The following is a 22,473-nucleotide window of genomic DNA, read 5'->3' as shown; positions in this document are numbered from 1 at the left end:
GGAAACCGAAGCTCAGATCTGTCGCTGTAGAGTAAAATGAGAAGGTAGTAAAAGAAGGTTTCCATGGTTACAGAGGGGGCGGAGTCATCAGCTCTATAATTAAAAAGATCTGGATTTTGATGTTTCTGCCTCTTTTTTAGGCTAAAACTAGCTAGCTGCAAGAGGAGCGAAGAGTCGATGTTTTTGTTATTCGATACGTTTGTCATCGACGTATCAAACAGCAGGTGCGATTTTTTAAAAAAACATAATAGAAGATTTTTGTGATTGTTATTTAGGCGACCATCTGATTCAATTCACTCAACGATTCACAGATCAAACCACAAACACGACATTTTTATTATTTTCTCAATTTCACATTTACTGTATTTTTTATTAAAATCGTTGATTAAGTTTATATATGTTTAATTTTTATTACTAATTTCGTAAACTGAACTTCCGCCGAATTTCTTTTTACCTGAATTTATTTCCAGCTTTAAAAAAAAAAAATCATTAATGTTTTTAAATAGATGCTACGTTGAGGTAATTTTGGAGAGAAAATTAGTTTGTCGTATATTTGCGACAACAGGCATTAATTAAATCCACAAAAAATACTTAATAGTTGTACTTTAAAAAATTAAACCTTCACCTCCACTTTCTTTTGAGGATTTATTTACGTAACAGTGACAGACGTTTAGTTTATGTACGTAAAATCCAAAATTTACTGCGATTTTTGAGCGATTATTATCTGAAGTGTACTTTTACAGTACGATGTTACAAATTTTTGTACCTCCTTTTTTTGGGACAAGATCGTGGATATCCAAATAATCGGACACTCGTTATGGACGTAGCATTATTACGATTTTAAAGAAAACCCTCGTTAATGTTAAATTTGATGGATTTTTTTCCAGATGTGTTGGGCGGGTACAACGGCACCATCTTCGCCTACGGACAGACGTCGTCTGGGAAGACCCACACCATGGAGGTGATCTTCTCGTTCTAGATGTTTAAACCCGGAACTGTCAGAACTCATCAGCGTATCAAACAATACTTCAGAAGTTCTCCTACAAGCCTTAATTCAATTCTCCTGAAGTTCCTCTCAAAGCTTTTCTGTCAAAAAAGTGTTTGTGTTGTTGTGTTCAGGGCAAACTGCACGACCCCCAGCTGATGGGCATCATCCCTCGCATCGCCCACGACATCTTTGACCACATCTACTCCATGGACGAGAACCTGGAGTTCCACATCAAGGTGGAGAACATCTGAGAGCTTTCCATCCAACTGTGACAACTTTAAGACAGTTTTGGTTCTTTACACTGGTTACTTAGAGTAAAGGGTTTGTATTTCTTATGAAAGTCTTTAAATAGTTTGTCGTCATACTTGACTTTTGTCAAGTCAATAATAAAACATTAATCATGTTCTCCACATTGTGACGGAGTAAGTTTAGAAACAAAAGAAAAAATGTTTAAATGACGTCTTTAAAACGTGTAAATTTACTAGAATAAAGTCGTAACTGCAAAATTCAGAGAAAAAAGTCTTTGCTGTAAAATTACGAGAAAAAGTCGTAAATTTAAAATTGCAAGAAAATAAATCGTGGCTGTAAAATTACTAGAAAAATTCGTAGTTGTAAAATTACGAGAAAAAAGTTGTAGCTGTAAAATTATGAGAATGAAATCGTAAATTTAAAATTGCACGAATAAAATCGTAACTGTAAAATGACAAAAAAAGTCACAACTGTAAAACTACAAGAATAAAGTCGTAAATGTAAAATTACAAGTAAAAGGTTGTAACTAAAATTACAAAAAAAACTAACTGTAAAATTTCGAGAAAAAAATCATAACTGTCAAATTACAAAAAAAAGTTGCAACTAAAACTACGAGAATAAAGTCGTAAATGTAAAATTATGAGAAAAAAGTTGTAGCTGTAAAATCATGAGAATAAAATTGAAACTGTAAAATTACGAGAAAAAAGTCGTAAATCTATAGTTGCGAGAATAAAACTGAAACTGTAAAATTTTGAGAATTAAGTCGTAAATGAAAAATTATGAGAAAAAAGTTGTAAATGTATATTGCGAGAATAAAACTGAAACTGTAAGATTTTGAGAATAAAATTGAAACTGTAAAATTTTGAGAATTAAGTCGTAAATGTAAAATTATGAGAAAAAAGTCGTAAATGTATAATTGCGAGATAAAAGTCATAGCTGTAAAATTACGAGAATAAAATCGTAACTGCAAAATTACAAGAAAAAATTAGTCGGTGTAAAATTACAAGAAAAAATTCTTAGCGGTAAATTTCGAGCAAAAAGTCATAAATCTAAAATTATGAGAAAAAAGTCGTAAATGTATAATTACGAGCAAAATTTCAAAACTGTAAAATTCCGAGAAAAAATTTGTCGCTGTGAAATTAAGAGAATAAAATCCTAACTGTAAAATTACGAGAAAATAGTAGCATATCTTATGACTTTTTCTGCTAAATTTAGACGTTTTAAAGTTGTAATTTTACAAGATTAAAAGTGATACATTTACGACTTTTTATTCAGTAGCTGTAATACTCCGTCACACTACATCAAATGAAATATACATAGAAGTTTATTAGATTTAGACAAACTAAAAACCTGTCTGCTCTGCTCAGGTCTCTTATTTTGAAATCTACCTGGACAAGATCAGAGACCTGCTGGATGGTGAGTCACATCAGCTCAGTTATATGAGATGGTTCACAGTTTATTAGACCGACTTGTTCTATTCGTCCTTCAGTGTCGAAGACCAACCTGGCCGTGCATGAAGACAAAAACCGGGTTCCCTACGTTAAGGTTTGTTTCAGCTTTCTTTATTTATTAATGTTTTTTGGTCCATTTTAGATCATACCTATATGGGAGTTTATATAGCTATACTTCTGGAATCCCCAGGGAGGAGTTTGCTTAAGGTCAAGAGGTCAATTTGTTTGATTTTTTGTTAAAAAAGAAAATATTTCAACATTTTTTATCTGAAAATCAAGTTTCTTTTTTCATAAAACTGACTTCCCCTATGATGCTCATACACTCACTTCTGCTTCTGGAACTTTTATCCAATCACTGGGCTCGTTTGGGCTGTAATCTGCCTAGAAACAGCATTTAAAAATGTCATTGGTCACTTCCTGTTTTCAAGATTACTCCTCTATGCTGATGATGTTGTACTTGTGAGGGAAAACACTAGAACTTCTAAGGATATTAGATTAGATTTGATTATTAAGGCCACAATGCATTTTCATTAAACACATAATAAACAGAAGTAAAAATAAAAAAATAGAATTAGCCAAAATGCTATTTTTTGTCTTTAGTCTCTTAGCATTGAGGTAAAAAGAAGAATTAATGAATCAAAGTTTAGTCTTTACCCTTTTAGCTTAATCTGTTTAAACTTTCTGACATACTAAAGCTATACCTAGAAAAGTACTTTTTAAAAAGGGTTAAAAATGAAAATATTTAGTGTCCGACACATTTACAATATTTTTTTTACTTTCTTTTAAATTCTAGAATAGCTGCATTAGCTGCTACCCTCAGTATCTGATGTAAAGCATTCAAATTGTTGACCTTTTGACTCCACCCCCTCTCTTTAAATTATCATACATTCTGACGTACTAAAGGTTAAACTTGAAAACAGTTTTGAGAGGACAATTTCATATTTCAATAGTGAGTATATAACACGTTTATGAAATTTTTGTTTGGACTTCCTCACAAATTCTGGAAAACCTGCCGCTCAAAGAGCCCCTCCCCTCAGGATCTGAACTAAAGACGATCAAATCCCCAATATTTTGACTCCGCCCCCTCTGAGCCCCCTGGTGGTTGAATGAGGATCTGGTGGGACAATCCAGAATTAACCAAAATGCTATTTTTCAGTTTTAGCCCCTGCTCTCAGTTTTATAAAATTATCTAAATTCTGTCTTCAGTTCTTTAAATTGTCAAACTTTCTAACATATGAAAGCTAAATCTTAAGAAAAGTTTCAGTTTTAAACATTTTTGCGCTAAATATTAATACTGAGTGTCCGACAAGTTTACAATTTTTGGGGGATTTTCTATATAAATTCTGGAAAATTTGCATCCGAACTAAAAAAAATCATCAACATTTTGGCCCCGCCCCCATTTTGACTCTGAGCCCTCTGGTGGCGGAAGTGGGATCTGCAGTTATCCAATATTTTCAAAGGTGGTTTCATCAAGCTTTAATTAAGTTGAATGTTCTGATTTGATACATTTTAATAAAGTTGACGTTTAGATGGTTACATTAAATAACTGTTTTGTATTTTTTTTTTTGTTTTATGTCGGATGTTTCAGGGCTGCACTGAGCGCTTCGTGTCCAGCCCAGAGGAGGTGATGGACGTCATCGACGAGGGAAAAGCCAATCGCCACGTGGCGGTGACCAGTCCGTATCAGCCGATCCAAACATGTTTTTGGGGCGTGCGTATCGGATGGTCAGACGGGTCGTTTTTGTTCCAGACATGAACGAGCACAGCTCCCGGAGCCACAGCATCTTCCTCATCAACATCAAGCAGGAGAACGTCGAGACGGAGAAGAAGCTGTCGGGGAAGCTCTACCTGGTGGACCTGGCCGGCAGCGAGAAGGTGAGCGTTGAGGAGAAGCTTCTGGAAGCTGCAGAGAGTTTCCTGTTTTCTCAACGTGCCGTCCGGGAACAGGTCAGTAAGACCGGGGCGGAGGGCGCCGTCCTGGACGAGGCCAAGAACATCAACAAGTCTCTGTCGGCGCTGGGGAACGTCATCTCCGCTCTGGCCGAGGGAACGGTAAGCAACCGGCAAGGACGAAAAAGGAGGAGGAGCTTATCTCCAAGTGGTGTATCTGTTTTCCCAGAAAAGCCACGTGCCGTACAGAGACAGCAAGATGACGCGGATCCTGCAGGACTCGCTGGGAGGAAACTGCCGCACCACCATCATCATCTGCTGCTCGCCGTCCGTCTACAACGAGGCCGAGACCAAGTCCACGCTCATGTTCGGACAGAGGTAGGTCACGAGTATCAGAGAGTCCTTTCAGCTTTTGACCCTCAAAATAACCTCAATACTCTTCAACCATTTACGCAACGGATTCTATGCAACAGGAAGTGATTCTCTTGGCATAGATTCAAAACAAAGTATTAATTGCTTAAAACTTCCCGTTATTTGCAGACAAAAGACAAATTTAGATCCAGGCTCTTCCTGTAAAAGCTGCTTCATCTTATCTTTTTCATGAATCTGTGATTTCAGAGCGAAGACCATCAAGAACACGGTCTGTGTGAACCTGGAGCTGACGGCGGAGGAGTGGAAGAAGAAGTACGAGAAGGAGAAAGAGAAGAACAAGAGCCTGAAGGCCGTCATCCAGAAGCTGGAGGCGGAGCTAGAGCGTTGGAGGAGGGGTGAGGTCCTCCTACATCTCCCCCCATCCCGTGTTAACCTACTCATCGTCATGGTCCCTGTTGCATAGCACCACCTGAAGCCCCGCCCCCACCTTCTCTGTCAGATACTCTGGATTCTCATTTTATCCTAATTTCCTGTCCGCTCTTGGCTCCTCCCCTTTTTCATGTTTTCATTTCTTCTTCTTTTATTTGTCAAACCCGACACATTTTTTAAACCAATTTTTACTTTAGCTTTTTTTTAAAACTGTGACTTATTACCTGACTGCAATTCCTACTTATGGCACTAGATGGTGCAAATGTCTAAAAAGAAAAAACATATGAAAAATGTTTATTTTCAGGAATTTCTAACGCCAAAATCTCTATTTTTAAAGTTACTTTATTAAAAATTTGTAAAATCTAGAACTTTTCTCTGTACTAAAATAGCCTTTTAGGCCAGATTCTGGGTTTATTCTTTTATTTTCTGTCCGCTCTTGGCTCCTCCCCTTTTTTATATTTTCATTTCTTCTTCTTTTATTTGCCAAACTCAACACATTTTTAAACCAATTTTTACTTTATCTTATTTTAAAACTGTGACTTTTTACCTGACTGCAATTCCTACTTATGACACTAGATGGTGCAAAAGTCTAAAAAGAAAAAACATATGAAAGATGTTTATTTTCAGGAATTTCTAACGTCAAAATCTCAACTTTTAAAGTAAATAAAAAAAAAAAAAATGTGTAAAACTTTTCTCTGTGCTAAATAGCCTTTTAAACCAGATTCTGGGCTTATTCTTTTATTTCCGGTCCACTCTTGGCTCCTCCCCTTTTTCATGTTTTTATTTCTTCTTTTTTTATTTACCAAACTCAACTCTTTTTTTAAAACCTGTTTTGACTTCAGCAAATAGGTATCTTAAAATTTAGACTTTTTACTCAGTTGCAATTCCTACTTATGACACTAGATGGTGCTAAAGTCCAAGAAGAAAAAAACACTTTTAATTTCAATGTCCAAAATCTCAACTTTTAAAACAAATTTGTTAAAAATGTGTAAAATCTAGAACTTCTCTTGGTGCAAAAATAGAAAATATTTATTAAAAATCCATCTAAAATGTCGGTAAATCAAGGGGCGGGGCTTATTTGTGTCTGAGAAAGCACAAACAAAATGTACTTTTTTTGCGACGATTCAGGTGAGGACGTTCCCGAGGAGGAGCAGCTGAGTGCCAAGGACCAGAAGAGCGTGGAGCCGTACGACAACACTCCCATCATCGACAACCTGCAGCCTGCCGGAGGAGGCGTGTCCGTGTGCGGCGAGGAGAAGCGCAAATTCGAGGAGGACATCGGCGACCTGTACAAGCAGCTGGACGACAAGGTGAGTCCTTCGTCATAAAAACTCAATCACACTTTGAGCGATTTTAGGAATCTTGGTATCAAAACGTTCTGCTTGTTTCAGTCATTACTGCTTCTAGTTTTGATGTTGATATATTTTACGGTTTTAAGAGTTTACGCAATTTATGCGATTTTTTTAGCCCCTATGAAAATGAAATTTAAATTCTTCAAATTCTTCAAAAACTTTGTGCACTTTTGAACCCTAACCAGTCTTTTTTTCAAAAGTTATGGAGTTCATTTGGTGCTCCGCCCTCTCTGCTCCCTCTGGTGGCTGAAGTGGGAACTTCAATAACAAATGATATAAAAAAATGTATATAAAGTTTAGACCACACCCAGATTTTTGTAAGAGATTCTGGCATCAATAGAGATGAGTGATGTATCGGTGCCAGTATCGGTATTGGCCGATATTTGAATAATTTGAGTTTATCGATCTGATATTAAAAAATGTTTTAGAAGCATCTTTATGCTTGAAATGCAAACGTTGTTCCTAATAGATCCCAGAAGTTTATGGTTCACTTTTAAAAGGGGATTTGAGTATTATCATTCAGATTAAAGTTACTGCAGTTACTCTGATCACCTGCAGGGGGCACTGTGGTACCACCTCTTCTGTTTGTGCAGGACGACGAGATCAACCACTACAGTCAGCTGGGGGAGAAGCTGAAGGAGCAGATGATGGACCAAGAGGAGGTTGGACTTCCCTCCAGGTTCATTTCTATGAACCGTCGTCTCTCTGCGCGACGCTAACCGAACGTTTGCGTTCTCAGCTCCTGGCGTCGACCCGGCGCGACTACGAGAAGATCCAGGAGGAGCTGTGCCGTCTGCAGACGGAGAACGAGCTGGCCAAGGAGGAGGTGAAGGAGGTGCTGCAGGCGCTGGAGGAGCTGGCCGTCAACTACGACCAGAAGAGCCAAAAGGTGGAGGAGCAGGAGCAGGCCAACCTGCAGCTGAGCGAGGAGCTGCAGCACAAGACGGTGCGACCTCTGACCTTTTGACGCGGCGGCCTTTCAAAAACGTGGAGCTGACGTCCCGTTCTGTTTCAGGCGCTGCTGTCGGTGGTGCAGCGGGAGCTCAGCCAGATGCAGGAGCTCAACGGCTTGCAGAGGAAGAGGGCCGTGGAGGTGCTCAACCTGCTGCTGCGCGACCTCAGCGACATCGGCGCCATCATCGGCAGCAGCGACGCCAAGTTCGCCGCCGTACGTAGAGAACGTCGAAGTTAAAGAACGAAGCAAAACCCGTCTAACCCCGACGCTCCACAGTCCTCAGAGGCCAACGGGAACGGCTCGGCCGTGGAGGAGGAGTTCACCGTGGCGCGCCTCTACATCAGCAAGATGAGGTCGGAGGTCAAGTCGCTGGTGAACCGCAGCAAACAGCTGGAGAGCGCTCAGGCCGACGCCCACCGCAAGATCCAGGCCAACGAGAAGGAGCTGGCGTCCTGTCAGCTGCTCGTCTCCCAGGTAGCCGGCGGACCTCGTTTAGCCTCACCGTGGTCAACTCCCGCCACTGACCATGTGTCTGTGCAGCACCAGGCCAAGATCAAGTCCCTGACGGACTACATGCAGAACCTGGAGCAGAAGAAGAGGCAGCTGGAGGAGAGCCAGGACGCGCTGAGCGAGGAGCTCGCCGCCATGCAGGCTCAGGGTCGGCGAAGAACGCAAAGAAAAATCTTAATTAGCTAAAGATGTCGCTAGGGGACGGCTACAGACCACACCCTATTTTAGCTATCGCTACTCTACTACCATTAACGCAAATTAACACAGCTAATTTGAGACAAAATTAGTTAAAGTAAACATCGCTAAGCTTACATAAAGTTGTAAAGTTTGCATAGGCTAGCTATTTTAAGCCAAAATTAGCCAGCCTATGTAAACTTTACAACTTTACAACTGTATTTACTCAGTTTACGTTAACGCGTTAAATTCTTTTTGATATACGCAAAGCTACTTTTCTCCGCCTCAGAATTTTCAGGAAGAAATTCTCGACATTTCAGATATCTACGATTATTACTTGTATAAAGTTTTAACGCCAATAACCTCAAAATTTTACGCATTTATGCCAGTATGCAGAAAACTAGTATAAAGCTGTTTTCTTCAACTTCAGAATCAGCTAGTTTACGTTAATTACGTGAACACTTTACAACAGTATTTAGGTATTCGACATTAACTCTTTAAACACACTATATGTGCTAAAAAAAGCTAATTCACAATAATTACTTTAATAAACTTTTAATGCAACTTACTTAAAAACGTTACATGTTATGCTAATATGCATAGACAAGCGTAAATTCGCTTTTCTCAATTTCAGAATCAGCTAGTTAACATAAATTACATGAACACTTTACAACAGTATTTACGTATTTTACATTAAGACTATAAACACTATATGTGTTAAAATAAGCCATTTTACAATACTTATATAAACTTTTATTGCGACTAACGTGAAAACGTTACATTATGCTAAAATGCATAGACAAGCGTAAATTTGCTTTTTTAAAACATCAGAATCAGCTAGTTTACTTAAGTTACGTGAACGCTTTACAACAGTATTTAGGTATTTGACATTAACACTTTAAACACTATATGTGGTAAAATAAGTAATTTTACAATAATTATATAAACTTTTAATGCGACTAGCGTAAAAACGTCACATGTTATGCTAATATGCATAGACAAGCGTAAATTCGCTTTTCTCAATTTCAGAATCAGCTAGTTTACTTAAATTATGTGAACACTTTACAACAGTATTTAGGTATTTTACATTAACACTTTAAACACTATATGTGGTAAAATAAGTAATTTTACAATACTTATATAAACTTTTAATGCGACTAACTTAAATTATGCATAGACAAGCGTAAATTTGCTTCTCTCAACATCAGAATCAGCTAGTTTACGTAAATTGCATGAACACTTTACAACAGTAATGAAGGATTTCACGTTAACTCTTTAAACATTTTCCGTGTATATAAGCTGATTAACCTGAGTTGACGTGCTTCCAGGTAAGAGACATGAACTGTCAGGCGAGGCCACAGAGGATCTCTCTAAGATGGATCGAGGTGACGAGATGACGGTAAATATGAAACGCAGCAGAACTTCACCAAACTAAATAAAATAAACGTGTCACCACGACTCTGTGAGGTTTAGCAACACTCATGACAACAAACTATTAGCTAACGAGCTATTAGGACTCGTCACACATGATCATTAAGAAACAAGTTACTTAACCTCATATTTAACAAATCAGTTTGGTTATTTAGCTTTGTGAAATCCAACTTATAAAGCATTTCCACAAGCAGCAGCTAAACTTAGTTAGCTAGTTTTGCTTATTTTCTCTTAATCATCTTAGTGTAACTCGCAAAGTATAGAAAAAGGAAACTATTTTGGGTTTTAGATTTATTATCAAAGTGACTGAGTTATATCTTAGCCTGTTAGCTTAGCTGGGTAGTTAGCCTCAATATTAGCAGCCACATATTAACATAGTCCCACCAAAAGTATAAAGACATGTTTTTCCTTTTCTTATCTTAAAAAGAACATCTAAGCCAGAAAAACATTAAAGCGTTAATACGTTTTTCCTCGATTAGCTAGCAAAGATGCTAGCTTGCTAGCAGACCACAAAAACTGTTCTACTTAGATGGGCTAAAATTTTCTGCAATGTCTCACAGTAGAGATGTACATTTTTATATTTTTTATATTTCAAAATGATTTAAATTTTTGAATCAGATTCATCAGAATTCTCCCACATTGTTATACTTCCACCTCCGTGTTTAACAATAGGACCTGAGAAACTAAAGAAGAATCTTTGAGCCCAGAAATGTGAAACGTGATCTGATCACATGTTCAAATGACATCTGAGACATTTGAGGAAGATTATTTTGTGTAATTTGACACAATATTCATGCTAAAATGATCTTTTATTGACACTTGTTTCCATAACTGATGAACACTAAGCTGGACGTTTTCTGTCGTCCAGAAGACTCTGGACGAGCAGCTGGAGAGCCACCGAGAGGCTCATCAGAAGCAGCTGAGCCGCCTCCGGGACGAGATCGAGGACAAGCAGAGGATGCTGGACGAGCTGACGGAGTGAGGAGCCGCCCGAACGCGACGCGGTTGTTGGACCGCAGACGAGCTGTGCTGACGGGTTGTTGTGCTGATCTCAGTCTGAACCAGGGTCTGCTGCTGGAGCAGGGGAGGCTCATGTCGGACTTCAACAGACTGAAGGACAAGGAGCAGGAGCAGGACGCCAAGCTGCAGAAGCTCATGTAGGAACCACGGGGCGTCCTTCTGGGGCTTCTTTCATGAGATTGTGGTTATAGAAGCCGTCTCTCCATGATTTATTCTTCCAGGGAGCTGAATGAAGAGCAGGAGATGGCCAGAGAGGAGCTGAAGGGTCTGGAGGAGACGGTGGTGAGTCAGGCTGAGGACTTCAGTTAAAACACATTTTCACTTAAAGTTGAGAGCAGAGTTGTTTGGCCTGCAGATGCTACCTTCCCCCGCCCTCACTGTCCCACGCTCCACCTCTATACATGACAAATTCAAGCAAAAAAAAATGTGTTTTTCAAAATGGCGGCTTTTCTGATGGTTTTATCTCCATAGCAACCATTTTACTTTTTGGTCGCCTAGGAGTAGCGAACAAGTCTATGTAACTTTTAGAAAGATCGGAAAAAGTAGAGTTTTGTATTTCCTTAGCAACGGAGATTTTTTGTTAGCCACGCCCACATTGCTAATATGTTTGCATCATCTGTCATTTCATTTTGTTTATCTTGAGCCAACGATCCTTGTAGCAAATTTTAACAATAGTCCAGTTAAAAATGTCCGAGCAATAAGGGAACACAACTTTTACAAGCTCGCCAACGCCATTCAAAATCTAAAATTTATAACTACAAAATGTTTTCACAAGTAGCTTCTAAATGACGCTCGAGGAGATAGGAGGCGATACATCAAAATCTCTAGGAGGAGTTTAAATTTGTAGCTGCTAAGAAAGGAGATTTAAATTTATGGAAGATTCAAAATGGCAGCTTCTTCTTGAGGTCAAAGGTCAACAAAACGTTGGTGGTGGTTGTAGACTTAAGCCGGTAATATTGGTGAAATTTTGCGAAGGTTGCTTAAACAAAGCTTTTCTTTTCCAACTTTGTGAAAAAACGTGAAAATCGCTAAATTTCACCTTTTGGCACAAAATGGCCGCCACGAATGAGACCAAAATCGCTTATATGGCTCCAAAACAAATATTTCCAAACCAACTAAGTTAAAATACACGTCTCAGGGATATATGACGTAAATATATACATATGACGTTATGAAATTATTATGGGATGGCCACACGACCTATATCATGGCGGCCATTTTTTGGCAAAGTGTGAAATTTGGTGATTACTGTTAAGCTTACAAAACAGACGTTTCCCTGTTGCTCGCACATTATTTACTGAAATATTGTGAAAATGTTCTTACATGAATCGTTGACTCAAGCTGAACAAAACAATATGTCATTTGATATAAACCTGTCAAGGATGTGGGTGTGGTTACCAAAAAACCTCCGTTGCCAAGGAAATACCAAAATTTACTTTTGCCGATTTGTTTAAAAATGACATCGACCTGTTTGTCACCCCCAGGCAACCAAAAAACAAAATGGTTGCTATGGAGAAAAAAACAACAGAAAGGCAGCCATTTTGAGGAAACGGTTTTGTTTTGATCTTTCAGGCCAAAGAGCTGCAGACGCTGCACAACCTGCGCAAACTCTTCGTTCAGGACCTCACCGCTCGGGTCAAGAAGGTGCCGATCCTTCAGGACACGCCCACCTTGAGGAATTGTAAGGTTATTTTTCTGGTTTTGACCTTGCCGTCTGTGTGTTTTTAAGAGTGCAGAGCTCGACTGTGAGGAGGGGCTCAGCAACGTCGCCCAGAAACAGAAGATCTCCTTCTTGGAGAACAACCTGGAGCAGCTAACGAAGGTCCACAAACAGGTAAACCGCGGTTCTGTCCAGAACACAAGCGACAAAAAATATTCCCGACAAACTACGCTAATTCGTCTAAGCTAACCCGAACGGATGTTTTTTTAGCTGGTTCGCGACAACGCGGACCTCCGCTGTGAGCTCCCAAAGCTGGAGAAGCGTCTGCGGGTGACGGCGGAGCGAGTCAAAGCGCTGGAAAACGCCCTGAAGGAGGCCAAGGAGAACGCCATGAGGGACCGCAAGCGCTACCAGCAGGAGGTGGACCGCATCAAGGAGGCCGTGCGCGCCAAGAACATGGCGAGGAGGGGGTTCTCCGCGCAGATCGGTGGGTTCTCAACCCTTGTTTTGTTTTTCTTAAATGACCTTCTGCTGACTCTACTGGTTCTGCTCCTCAGCCAAACCCATCAGGCCGGGTCACCCCCCCGTGTCGTCCCCCATCTGTGGTTCGGTCCGAACCGGGACCGTCCGCTCCTAAAGTCACCACAGTGAGGTTCTGAGAGCATTCAACGCCTTTCTGTCCTCTGAAAATGGTTATTTCTCAAAAAAAATGTTTTTTTTACAGGTGCAAGAAACTCTCCGCATGCCCACAACAAGCCCCGCCCCCTTCCTTCTGTGGCACCAATGGGAAGCCTCCGCCCCCTTTTCCGATGTGTTTTACGATCACCTCTTTTTACATCTTGCAGATGAAGTGGAATGAAGTTGGTTTGAGGTGAAGACAAAACGCAGGAGCTTCTTTAGCCTTCAGTTTGGACCCGCCTCCTGATGGACCTCCTGATGGACCTCCTGATGGACCTCCTGAAGGACCTCCTGACGGACCTCCTGATGGACCTCCTGAAGGACCTCCTGATGGACCTCCTATAGGACCTCCTGATGGACCTCCTGAAGGACCTCCTGATGGACCTCCTGATGGACCTCCTGAAGGACCTCCTATAGGACCTCCTGATGGACCTCCTGACGGACCTCCTGAAGGACCTCCTGATGGACCATATTTCTAAGAATTGTTTGTTTTTTTGTTTACCTGAAGGGAACGTTAGCAAAACTACTCACCATCACCATTTTACTTGTCCGGCATCAGTTTGTAGATCTCCAGTCTAGTTAAATAGTTGTGAACAAATCCTATGGAAGACCAAAAAGGACAAAATTTAAAAAATAAACTTGTGAAACAAAAATTCTGAAATTAAAAAACGAAGTATTACTCTACCTAAACATTTAAAACAAATATTTATTTTTCTTAAATGTGTTACTTTTAGCCTTCAAGAGGATTTGCTAACCATAGGGTATGTTGACTATCTTGATATCCATTCGTTATGCATAGCTAGCTAATAAAAATTAGCATCAGTTTTTATTGTTCCCCAAATTTTCTCCAGGTCTACTCAAAACCTAAATTATTTCACTTCAGACTTAACATGCTAGCGCTAAGTACATTTATTGTTGTAGATCTACGAACACCAACTGAGGCCACGCCCACCTTCTTATCAAATACAGTATTACAAAATATATTGCCAAACATCCAGACATATCATTTTGTAAAAATGTTACAAGAAGTATTTGTCATCTATTATTTACCTTTTTTAAAACTAACACATGTAATCCATATTTATACTACTCCATAATTATCTACAACAGAAATGATTTGCTATCCATAGCTAGCTCAAAAAAAAAAATTATCAGCACTTGTTAGATTTTTGTCTACTTGAAGGCTAAATTGTTTTACTTCAAACTCAAAAGAATGTTTATTGTTGTAGATCCATGAACCAACTGAAGTCCCGCCCACTTACGTAGCATATTTAAAATATCTTGCAGAAATATAGATTAAAGAAATTGCACCCAAAATATTTTTATTTATTTTTTAATTTTTAATTTACTTTTTTGTTTATCTAAGTTATATCTACGTTTTTTTATTTACACATTTGTGAAAAATATATTTTTGCAAAGGCATGTTTAGTCCTACAACATCTGCTATCCTTAGCTAGCTTGAGATTTCCATAATTGTTTTACATTCTTGTTCTTTTTTAACAAAGAAACTATAGTATTTATGATTTTTATTGACACATTTGTAAAAAAGTAGTTTTTTTTAATTAAGACATTATTAGTCCTCCATATTTAATTGACTTTTACTGAGTTTTACCTCACAGAGATGATTTGCTAACAAAAGCTAGCTTCAATTTTCCATATTAATAAAAAAAAATTGCTTTTCTTTTTACCAAGAAATATGTATGTTTTTAATTTACACATTTGTATTTTTTTTTTATTAGGACATAATTGGTCCTCCATACATATTCAACTCTTTTACCTCACAGAGATGATTTGCTAATCTTAGCTAGCTCAATTTCTGCATATTAATTTTAAGTTCTTGCTTTTTTAAAGAATTGTGTTTTTTAATTTATATTTACAAATCATTTTTTTATTAAGACACAATTAGTCCTCCATATATATCATCTGTTGCTTTTACCATACTAACCATAGCTAGCTAAAAAAGTTAGCTAGCTATTAGCTAATAAGATTTTTGTCTCTAAAATATTTCTCTAGCTCTACTTGAAGGTTAAATTAATTGACTTAAAGCTCAACATGCTAGCACCAAATATATTTATTATACTAAATCTGTGAACTGAGGCTCCACCCACTTAATTATCATATATATGTATAGTGCTACCAAAAATCTTGACGCACTTCCAGACACATAGGACAAAAAAAGTAAAATGTCTGTTAACTATTTTATTTTGTGTTAATTTAAATAAATAAAAAATATTTTGGGTGTAATTTAAATTCAGTAACACAAGTTATTTTAATTCAGTCACGTTTAGTCCTCCATATTTATGGTTTCTTGTTCAGGATGTTGCAGGAAATTAACAAAATAAAAGAAAAAATTTCACATTAAATGAATTAGAAATTCTTTTCAACTAATAACTTTAAAGTTCAAACATAAATATGTTGTTTTGTATTTTCATCCCTTTGGGACGCTGATCAGCCAATCAGACGCTCCCTGAGCCGCACCAGCTTCCTGCAGTTTCAGCCGAATGATTTCAGACGTTTGTGCCTTCAGCGTGCGCACACCAACGTGAATGTGACCCGTCATCCGTGAGAGTTCTCTGTTCTCCCTGAGCATGAGCGCGTTTCCTCCTCTATGTACCGACGGAGCGAGAATGAACCATCCCGCATGATGATGCACCCTCCACACGCCAAACAGACATGTTTGTTTACATGAATCCTGAGAAGTTTAATGAGTTATTGTTTTTTTAGATTAAGTTTAAAAAATGTACACTTTTATTTTGTGGGAAATTTTATTTTTAATTGTTTTAATGTTTTAAAAAAAGAAAAAAAACATCAGTTTTTAAGTTTGTTTTACTGCATCTTTTATTTTGAAATATTTTTTTAATAAGCAGATTTATTTTAAAGAATGTATTTATTTATTTGTTGCCTTTTTTGATGATGTTTTCAAAGCTAGCTAAAGAAAAGTCACTACTATGGATGTAAAAAAATGACAACATACTTGTTAGTACGTAAAAATAAATGTATAAAATGAATCGAGTGAATATTTGTTTTATTTTTGGGTTAAACTTGTGAAAAATAATTAAAGTTACTGAATGTATTTTTTCTTAAATGTTTCATTTATTACAATTGCACCAATGAAGTTGCTATATTTTGTAGTAAAATTCAAATATTTTACTTTAAATTGAATATTACATCAATATTAGGTTGTTTTTCTGCAAATTACACAGGATTTTTTTTCAGGCTGATTCATTTTGATTTTATTTAAATAATTATATTTATTTTTTTTGCCAAACATTCTGATTGTGCAACACAATTAAAGTAAAAATAGTGATAATAGAAAAGTTTTCCTCTTTGATAAAATGATGAGTCACTTCTCTGGATGTAACAACAAATACTAATGACAAAAATGTATTTATCAATGTGGAGAAAATACAAAATAAATGTCAGAAATGTATCAACTGAAATTACTTGTTTTTAATTTTTATTGAAACTTTATTTAAAAATAAAAAAAGCCACTGAATGTAACTTTTTAATCGAATGTTTTATTTGAAGCTACACTTTTTTTGTTATTTATTCCACATAAATAAAAGCATTTAATAAATAAAAAGGATTAAAAAAACTTTTTATTGGGGTTTCCACCGTAAATGATAAATCATTTGTTAACTCTTTTATATTACATGCAGTAAAAACAAGTAAGTTAAAGAAATGTCACAAAATAATATGACAATATGGATTCATCATGTCCAAAAAAATTAATTTATGGTTTTAAAATGCTCTTATTTAGTCTGAATAATCTTGAGAATTCAACACAACTCAAACTCTTGTACTTAATAAACGTGTTTGTTTGAATATTTATTTCTTTGTAAGTTTAATGGAAACAGTTTGATATTCAAGCGATTTGCAGATGATGATGTGATTTTTTTAAAAGAATCTGAAAATCTGTTTCTGATCCTCCAATAAGACACATTCCAAACATTTTAAATGCTAAAAAGCAGATTAATTAAAATATAAATCTGATTGTTAAAGTGCAATAATCAGCTTTACTGCTTTAAAAAGCATTTTTTACATTAATTCTGCCGATTTTTTAGCTTGAATGTCTTAATTTGTGTATTTTTTTATTCATTTCATATCTGACTTAATTTACAAACACAGATATTAGATAAGATAGATATTATATTTATTCCTGGTGTTTTCTCATATTAACATTTTTCAACCACATGATCAGTTTTTCATTTGTGCAGCAAAACATTATTTGTTTTTTGTTTTTTTATTTAAGAAAAAATATATATTTTATTTTGAAATGCTTTGAAAGTCATCCTTATTAGCCAAAGGTCAAACTGTTTCAGTTTAGACCAAAAACTCTAGCGTCTCATTAACAACTAAAGAAAGTTTTCAGGTTATTTAAAAAAAAAAAACTCCATAAAAATGAGTAAATTATAAGTTTAAAAAAAGAAAGGGAAACAATCAATTCTCTCTTCCGACCAGCAGGTGGCGACAAATCCCCTTTAAACTGCTGGAGAGCTCAATTTAAAAGAGCTTGAATTCGTGAACTTCCTGTTTGCTGGTTTGACCTGAGGCTGTTCGCTGCAGGTTAGTTTCTATCCATGATTTTAAACCATCAAATCAAACCAACTTTGAACAAAAACACAGAAAATCTTCGACTGGATATAAATATGTCTGTCTGAAACTTTTTGAATGAAGAATCTTTATTGTCCAAGAAAATTAAATATTTTATTGAAGTTTTTTCTTTTCCACATTTAATTTTTCATATAAAAATATAAAATACTTGCTTGAAATTTAGTTATTTTATGTTCATTTTTATCTAAAAAAACATAATTCGCCAATATTAAATTTAAATAAATAAACATTTATTTTATTTTAAATTTCACCCTATTTTCCCGCCATATAAGTTTGTATTTATTAGTATACTTTTATTTATTTATTTGAGGATTTTGTATTTTTTACTCATTTTTTTCATCAGCTGGATCCAGGTGGTGGCCCTGAGCGATTAAACAGATCTCTCCCTCCTGACGGTGAAACGTTTCAATTCAATTCAATTCAATTCAATTCAATTCAATTCAATTTTATTTATATAGCCCAATATCACAAATTCAATTTGCCTCATTGGGCTTCATGCCTGTAGTTTTTACAGATGCACAGATGGAGTCATAAAATATGCACAATAGGTAAAAACTAAACAGACTATAAAGAACGGTCATCCCTGTCCTTAGACCCTCCCTCGCGGTAAGGAAAAACTCCTAAAAAAACCTGAGTCAGGAAAAAAGAAGAAACCTTAGGGATTCCCACATGTTTCCTAACCAAAGATGACAGAATGAGAAACTCCATAGCTGTTAGAGTTCAAAGGTCTCGCTGCTCTCTGACCTGCAGCATGTGACGTGAAGCCAGAAGAAACCTCAGACTAAACCTGGACCTGGACTAAACTCTCCAGATTTGTCATGAGTTTCTTTGTTGATTTGATCAAAACTAAGAAAAAAAGTTTAAAAAGTTACAAATCTGTGTTTGTGTTTTACTGCCTCCATAAGTCTCCAAAATATTAGACTAATGTTGTTTTTAATCTGAATAGAAGTAACTTTCCAAAAAAATTCAGGATAACGTTTTTACTCCTCATCTTACTAGCTTAAATGCTAAAATGTAGCTAGGTTAGCATGTAACCTTAAAAAAAACGAACTTTGTTACTTCATCTTAGCTAAAAAAAAAAAACATATTTACAAGTGAACATAAAGAGTAGTTGAATCTAGTGGTTGAATTATCCAACATTGATACAATACCTAGAATTTCTTGTGAACTATATTAACCTAAATGTGTCTTAAAATTTTAGCTAGCACAATGTGTGACTAACCCTGAACTGAGTTAGCCACGTGAGACGCATTAAACATCCTGGATATTCATAATACATCAAATAAATGTTACGGTGACTATGCTAACTTTAACACTTAAACACACAGTCCGACGTTAGCTAAATTAGCATTTTTAATTAACATCCAAATTATCTCTCAACTTGATAAAAACTGACTTATAGGCTAAGATTTTTTTACTGTTTTACTACGCTAACTGCCAACCTTGTTTGTGACTCATAAAAAACACCGTCCAACATGCTACATGCTAACCGCGCTAGCATATTTACATTAACACCCAAACTCGCTAAAATCAGACTAATACTTCTAAAACGAAAACTTACTGAGGCTATGCTAGCTCCCAACATTGCTAGGAACATGTAAAAAATAAATACAGTTCAGCATCGCTACACGTTAGCAGTGTTAGCGAATGCATTAGCACTCCCAAACTTGTACGCAAATCCTAAAACAACAGAATAATTCCGCTATGCTAACTCCCAACCTTGTTTGTAAAAAAAAAAAAACAGTTCAAAATGTTGTACGTTAGCTGCGTTAGCTTATTTAAAACTCGTTCAGAACTTGTTCAAAACAGACTGATGGGCTACAGCTAAAAAATGTTACTGCGACTACGCTAACTCCCAACCCTATTAGTTACACATAAAAAACACACACAGTCCAACACGCTACATGCTAACCACGCTAGCATATTTACAATAACACCCAAGCTTGTTTAAAACTCATACAAACAGAGTTGTAGCGCTAAAACAAATGTCCCAACATTGTCAGCAACATGTAAAGAAAAACAGTCTGACACCGCTACATGTTAGCCGTGTTAGCGCATCTACAATCACACCCAAACTTGTTTAGAACTCATAAAAAACAGACTGATACCGCTAAACCAAATGTTACTGCGACAATGCTAACATCCAACCGTGTTAGCAACACTTAAAGAGGTTTTTTTTTGTATGTCGTGCTTGTTTTTTAATATTATTCTTTATATTTATGTTTAAAACACTTTTAGTTATGTTTCACGTGAAAAACGCTTTATAAATAAAGATTGATTTGATTGAAAAAAAATTGTCTGACATGCTACATGTTAGCCATGTTAGCCTATTCGCTAAAACACCCAACTAAACAATTTGACGGAGCGCCGTTTACCTCTCTAAGTCACTTTATCCATATATAAGGTGCTCCAGATTACATTTTATTATTTTGTTATTTTTTTAAAGCATCATTTGAAAAATACCGTATGAATAAATTAATTCAAGGATCACCTGAGACTGTTGAAGGCGCTCCTTCACATCCTCATGTTTGGTTTTAAGAGTTTACACCAAAATGTTGTCAATAAAGTTTAATTTCTGAGAAATAAAATCCCTTTAAGACTAACAGGATTACAGGAACGATTATCGTGAATCTGCCGCCACCAAAACCAGATGTTACTGGATTTTACTGAGTTCTGACTCAATTTTTAAAATTATTTTGTTGTTACAAACCCTCAAGATAGCAGAAAATCTTCAATCTTTATTCAGTCTGATGAATAGATTTTTTTATTGCCTCAATAAAAATAAAATTCTTTGAATTTTCTGATTTAGTCTTCAAAAGTGCAGAAACCGTCTAACTCCAACCAGACGATTCTAACCATGATTGTTGCATAAATGAGTTTTCCTCCAGAGCTGGAAGCAATAATGACAAATGAAGCTTTAATAACTCCGTCAAAACCAAGCAGACATGGAGGAAGCCGCCAGTAAACAGGCCCAAACACGGATCTTTAGACAGACGTTTTAAGAGCGGAGGAACAATGTGGTTGCAAGATGTGGGGGGGTCGACTCGGCGGTTGACATGTCTCCTGCGTGCTCCGGCCTTGTTTTTCTCACAGTAAAAAAAGGATGTTTGACATCTGGAAGCAGTCAGGAGGCGGTACCGAGGCCTCCCCCCGCCGCCGGTTCTCAGGGCGCAGACATCAAAGCGGGGGCAGATAACGCCCTCCCCGCTGTCTTCCCAACTCTAGCAAGCTCTGGTACAGGTGTGAGAGGGGGCGGGGCTTCGTCAGACACAAACAGATAACTCACCTGCAGTAATAAAACGTTATGATGATCATAAAGAAATATAGTCACAGATTAAGACGTTATTTTTGGAAACCTTGAAGACAACAGAATTCATGAGATAAAAAGTCTCGAAAATATTTTTTTGTTTGGAAACATAAAAAAATATGAAATAATTTAAGAAAGAATGTTTTATTTTGAAAATCCCTGTAGCTTTAAGCATTAAATATGTATTTGAATCATAAAAAATTAAGAGATTTCTATATAAAAACAAAAAGTAAAAAAATTTAACGCTTAAAAGAAAGATTTTAAAATTATTGCAAGTGCTTTATTTTGAAAATTTCCAAAACGTCTAAGCATAAAATTATTTCAATAAAAACAATAATAAGATTGTGAAGAGGAACAACAATGAACAAATAAGCAAACACTGAAAAGAAAAATACATTTGATTCCGAAAAGAGTCTTTTATTTTGAAAATTCTCCTGGCCTTAAGCATAAAATGCTTTATTAGATACATAACAATGAGACAAAGATGATAAAGATGATAAAGATGAACAGCAATGAACAAAAAAAGCCAATTTACATGAATAAGAAGAAAATTTAGAACTATCTCAAGTAGTGTTTTATTTTGAAATTCCCTGTAGCTCTAAGCATTAAATATTTATTTAAATCATAAAAAATGAAGAGATTTTGATATGAGGAAAAACAACAAAAAACAAAACGGCAAATGCTTAAAACAAAAATTATAAATTTGTTTCTGAAATTGCTGTTTTATTTTGAAAATCCCTCTGGCTTTAAGCATTAAATACTTTTTCGGATACATAAAAATGAGACAAAGATAATACAAATGAACAACAGTAAATAAAGAGTTAAAATTTCATGGATTGAAAAACATTAACAAGCAAAAAACATTTTTTAGGAAAAGGCTAAAACATTTAGTGATGCTAAAACTTTATTAACAATTATCATCAAAACGCTAAAATATCTGGAAATCTGTTAATTAAAGCTAAACGATGTTAACATTATTATTTAAACACAAACAGTACTTTATGCAATGTCATAATAACAAAAGAAAGAAGTAAAATGTATTATTTTTTCCTAAAACAACATAAAAATCTAGCAAAGCAAAAAAGCTCAAGACAAGAAAATATGAAACAAAAATGTGAAATTTAGTCAATAGAATCAACTTAGATGAAAGAAAAATAAGTAGCCAACTAAAAAATAGAAATATTCTATTGAAAATAGTCAATATGCTAAAACATTTTATGGGCAAACAAAACTTTAGGAAATTAGCTGAAATGCTAATGCTAACAAAAAAATCAATACCGTATTTTTCGGACTATAAGTCGCACCGGAGTATAAGTCGCATTTTTTTTAAGTAATTTATTTTACAAACTGGTTGAAAAAAACGATATTACATCATCCTGGAAGGTAAGTTATA

General features: G+C 36.2%; 1 protein-coding gene across 5 annotated transcripts in view; it reads left to right on the top strand.

The window, feature by feature from the left end:
• LOC112156676 (kinesin heavy chain) overlaps positions 1-16,167 on the top strand; it is a 24,206-nt gene extending 8,039 nt beyond the window's left edge. The window contains exons 3-26 of one of the 5 annotated variants that reach the window (XM_036216051.1): positions 888-961; positions 1,120-1,224; positions 2,605-2,653; positions 2,727-2,782; positions 4,277-4,364; positions 4,439-4,563; positions 4,636-4,740; positions 4,808-4,956; positions 5,197-5,345; positions 6,508-6,689; positions 7,325-7,393; positions 7,471-7,677; positions 7,747-7,899; positions 7,963-8,160; positions 8,227-8,344; positions 9,699-9,769; positions 10,670-10,779; positions 10,857-10,958; positions 11,043-11,103; positions 12,394-12,465; positions 12,551-12,655; positions 12,752-12,968; positions 13,039-13,128; positions 13,206-16,167. In XM_036216051.1, the coding sequence (XP_036071944.1) occupies positions 888-961; positions 1,120-1,224; positions 2,605-2,653; positions 2,727-2,782; positions 4,277-4,364; positions 4,439-4,563; positions 4,636-4,740; positions 4,808-4,956; positions 5,197-5,345; positions 6,508-6,689; positions 7,325-7,393; positions 7,471-7,677; positions 7,747-7,899; positions 7,963-8,160; positions 8,227-8,344; positions 9,699-9,769; positions 10,670-10,779; positions 10,857-10,958; positions 11,043-11,103; positions 12,394-12,465; positions 12,551-12,655; positions 12,752-12,968; positions 13,039-13,118 (2,645 nt within the window). In that variant the 3' untranslated portion in view covers positions 13,119-13,128; positions 13,206-16,167. Of the gene's footprint in view, positions 1-887; positions 962-1,119; positions 1,225-2,604; positions 2,654-2,726; positions 2,783-4,276; positions 4,365-4,438; positions 4,564-4,635; positions 4,741-4,807; positions 4,957-5,196; positions 5,346-6,507; positions 6,690-7,324; positions 7,394-7,470; positions 7,678-7,746; positions 7,900-7,962; positions 8,161-8,226; positions 8,345-9,698; positions 9,770-10,669; positions 10,780-10,856; positions 10,959-11,042; positions 11,104-12,393; positions 12,466-12,550; positions 12,656-12,751; positions 12,969-13,038; positions 13,134-13,205 lie in introns of all 5 variants that reach the window. The other 4 variants (XR_002921022.2, XM_036216054.1, XM_024288946.2 and 1 more) reach the window with 4 other exon arrangements.
• Positions 16,168-22,473: the final 6,306 nt, after the last annotated feature.

This window comes from Oryzias melastigma, linkage group LG2, assembly GCF_002922805.2.
Source record: "Oryzias melastigma strain HK-1 linkage group LG2, ASM292280v2, whole genome shotgun sequence".
NCBI lineage: Eukaryota > Metazoa > Chordata > Actinopteri > Beloniformes > Adrianichthyidae > Oryzias > Oryzias melastigma.
The sequence above is the reverse complement of the archived record's forward strand: the minus strand, read 5'-3'. Positions and strand labels throughout refer to the sequence as shown.